General features: G+C 33.1%; 1 protein-coding gene across 1 annotated transcript in view; it reads right to left on the bottom strand.

Moving 5' to 3' along the window:
• Positions 1-1758, bottom strand: part of LOC105823773 (epithelial chloride channel protein-like) — a 34767-nt gene extending 33009 nt beyond the window's left edge. The window contains exons 1-4 of the mRNA XM_012661025.1: positions 1729-1758; positions 1253-1393; positions 891-1038; positions 420-528 (exon numbers count right to left, since the gene is read on the bottom strand). Of these exons, the coding sequence (XP_012516479.1) occupies positions 420-528; positions 891-1038; positions 1253-1393; positions 1729-1758 (428 nt within the window). The remainder of the gene's footprint in view (positions 1-419; positions 529-890; positions 1039-1252; positions 1394-1728) is intronic.
• Between the last annotated feature and the right edge of the window lie 901 nt (positions 1759-2659).

Raw genomic sequence — 2659 nt, forward strand, 5'->3', positions numbered from 1 at the left:
GAAATACTTTTTCTTTAAGATCAAGATTATATAAAAAGTATAATATTATATTTACCATGAAGGTCTAGCAGCTTAATTAGTTTCAGTGAAACAGATTTACATTAAAAAGTTATGAATTAAACAGAACAAAAGGGATATCTCAGCTATCTTGGAGTTTAGGCTACAGCTTTTTCCTTTCTCCTCTGCCCTTAACATATTTTAGTACCATCCCCATGAATATTGAAATGATTTCCAATTCCTGACTGATTTTGTGGAATCCCCAGAATTAATTGGACACATAGATAATGGAGCAGGTTGGATATTGCAATTAACTGTATGAATATTCAACCACTTGAGATAGCCTTTGTTAGCCTAGTATAGAAAATCAAAGAGGCATAAGTGAAAAGTTTTGAAAACAGATTTGTTCAGTACAATGATACCTTGTTGCTTCAATAGTGTTCTTTCCGGAAATATAGAATGGCCGGTCCATGTTATACTCATCAAATACTCCCCACCGGAGATGGGCCCACTCATGAACAAATACTCTGCCTATAAGAGAATATTGCCACTTAAAAATTTATACTTACAATATTTGAAGACAGTTTCCTTATATTTTAAGTCTCCCTGCCCCATCTCCCCAACCTAACTGAGTCAAGGAACTCCAGAAATTGATGTCTTTCATTAGGCCAAAAAAGTTGAAATGGGTTAGTGCCAATAAGTGACTCATTTTATTATTAAACACACATGCACAAAAAGAAATATAATGAGGTTGAACATAATTAGCATATTTCCAAATAAAGGTAATACTTAATACCTATTTTTCTCTTCTTAAATCTTTAAAATACCATTAATTACAGTGTTATTTTTTTCCAGTGGAAATAAGAGCAGAAGTATAAAACAGATATTCCTACCTCGAGGCCCATACATAGGCAAATTATTAGTCAACAAGAAGTTTGGGGTAAAATGTATATATTGTCCTTTTTCTCCACATTGTCCATATTGAAGTGTATAGGGATCATCTCCATATTTCAGATAAGGATTAGCAATTATGACATCTGCCTAAAAAAGCAAAAGAACAAATGAACAAAACCAAATTTCAATAGCAATAGAAACAAGGGATTTTAGAAACAAGAACTTTTTCCATATACATTAAGTTGTACTACTGATTTAATTACTCAATTAGTGATTAGAAATTACTAAAAAAATTACAAGTATTTATTTTTAAAAGCACAGGAAGAAAGAAGTAGTTTAGGAGCTAGATTAAATAACGTACCTGGTCATATGATTCTTGTTTTGGCATTAAGTACTCAGATTTTGACTTCCAGGTCATTGGAATTAAAATGCTTACATTCCTGAAATAAGCTCTTTGTTGGGTGGCATGAAACAGGTAAGTAGAAGCTTCAGTTACCATTTCCTGGCAAAATTAAAAATACCTTGTGGTAACAATTTCACAGTGAAATGAACATAAAGATATATATACACACATGAACTAGATATCTATATATACACACACACACACAAACTAGAAGAAGTAAATCTAAGCTTCCTTTCCCCAAACATTGTGGCAAAGACTAACTGTAAAACAGATTAAATTTTACCACATCTCTTCAGTTTATAAACTCCTCAGTTTCATATGCTGAAAAATCAACTTTCTGTTTTTTATCTGTCCAGGCCTGCAATCAGCATTATGGGTTGGAGATGGGAATGAAGGTGCCGGGTGAGTTATAAAGGTGATTAAGACAACCTCACTGTACTAGTCAGTGAGGTGCTAGATGCCATTGAGTGAACATATGAATTCTGCGGCCATCACATTCAAAATGACTGAGCAAGTTGAGCAATGGATCTGCATCAAATTTTGTGTTAAGCTTGAACGTTCCTCCACGGAAACTATTTGCATTATTCAGAAGGCTTTCAGGGACGATGCAATGAGTGCAGCAGAAATAAAAATGTGGCAGAAATGCTTCAAAGATGGTCGAGAATCTGTTGAAAGTGATCCACATCCTGGAAGGCTTACGACAAGCAGAACATCTGACAATGTTGAACATGTGCGGATTAGGGTAAGAGACACTGGGAGAACTGTGTGGAGTCCCAGGGTGCCTACTTTGAAGGGGACTGAGTTGTCTTTGTTCTATGTATAATGCTTCTGGTATCTTGTATCTTCTTCAATAAATGTCTCCTTTTCATATTAAAAAAAAAAAAAATACTGGGACCCTGTTGGAAAGTTGCTTATTTAGTCAGAGGTGCTTATGAGTTGTTTAGATAAATTGGGAGTTTAAAGTTTGGTAGATTATTCTACTTGACATTAGTTGAAAAAAATTTTGCTAGATTTATTTTGAGTTATCTTCTCATAAGGAATATATTCATAAAAGGCAAAATTTTACCAAGAATTAAAGAAAATAAAAATATATAGATCTTATTGGCTCGAGATCCCAGTTTTGCTACTTATTGTAAGACCATACAAATCACTTAACTTCCCTCATTTATTTAAGGATAATACCCTGTTCTTGACCACCTCACAGGGATATTGGGAGGATTAAAGAAGATAGTATATATTAAAGTGCTGTATATTAGATGTGTTTTATTATACTGACTAATAGAAATAAAATTAGGAAGATAAATCAACTTTAGAAATGTAATATTTTCTTTAATATCAAATACATATAATTTTTTAAATTTTCCA

Source organism: Propithecus coquereli, unplaced genomic scaffold (assembly GCF_000956105.1).
Source record: "Propithecus coquereli isolate 6110/MARCELLA unplaced genomic scaffold, Pcoq_1.0 Scaffold7, whole genome shotgun sequence".
NCBI classification, from domain to species: domain Eukaryota; kingdom Metazoa; phylum Chordata; class Mammalia; order Primates; family Indriidae; genus Propithecus; species Propithecus coquereli.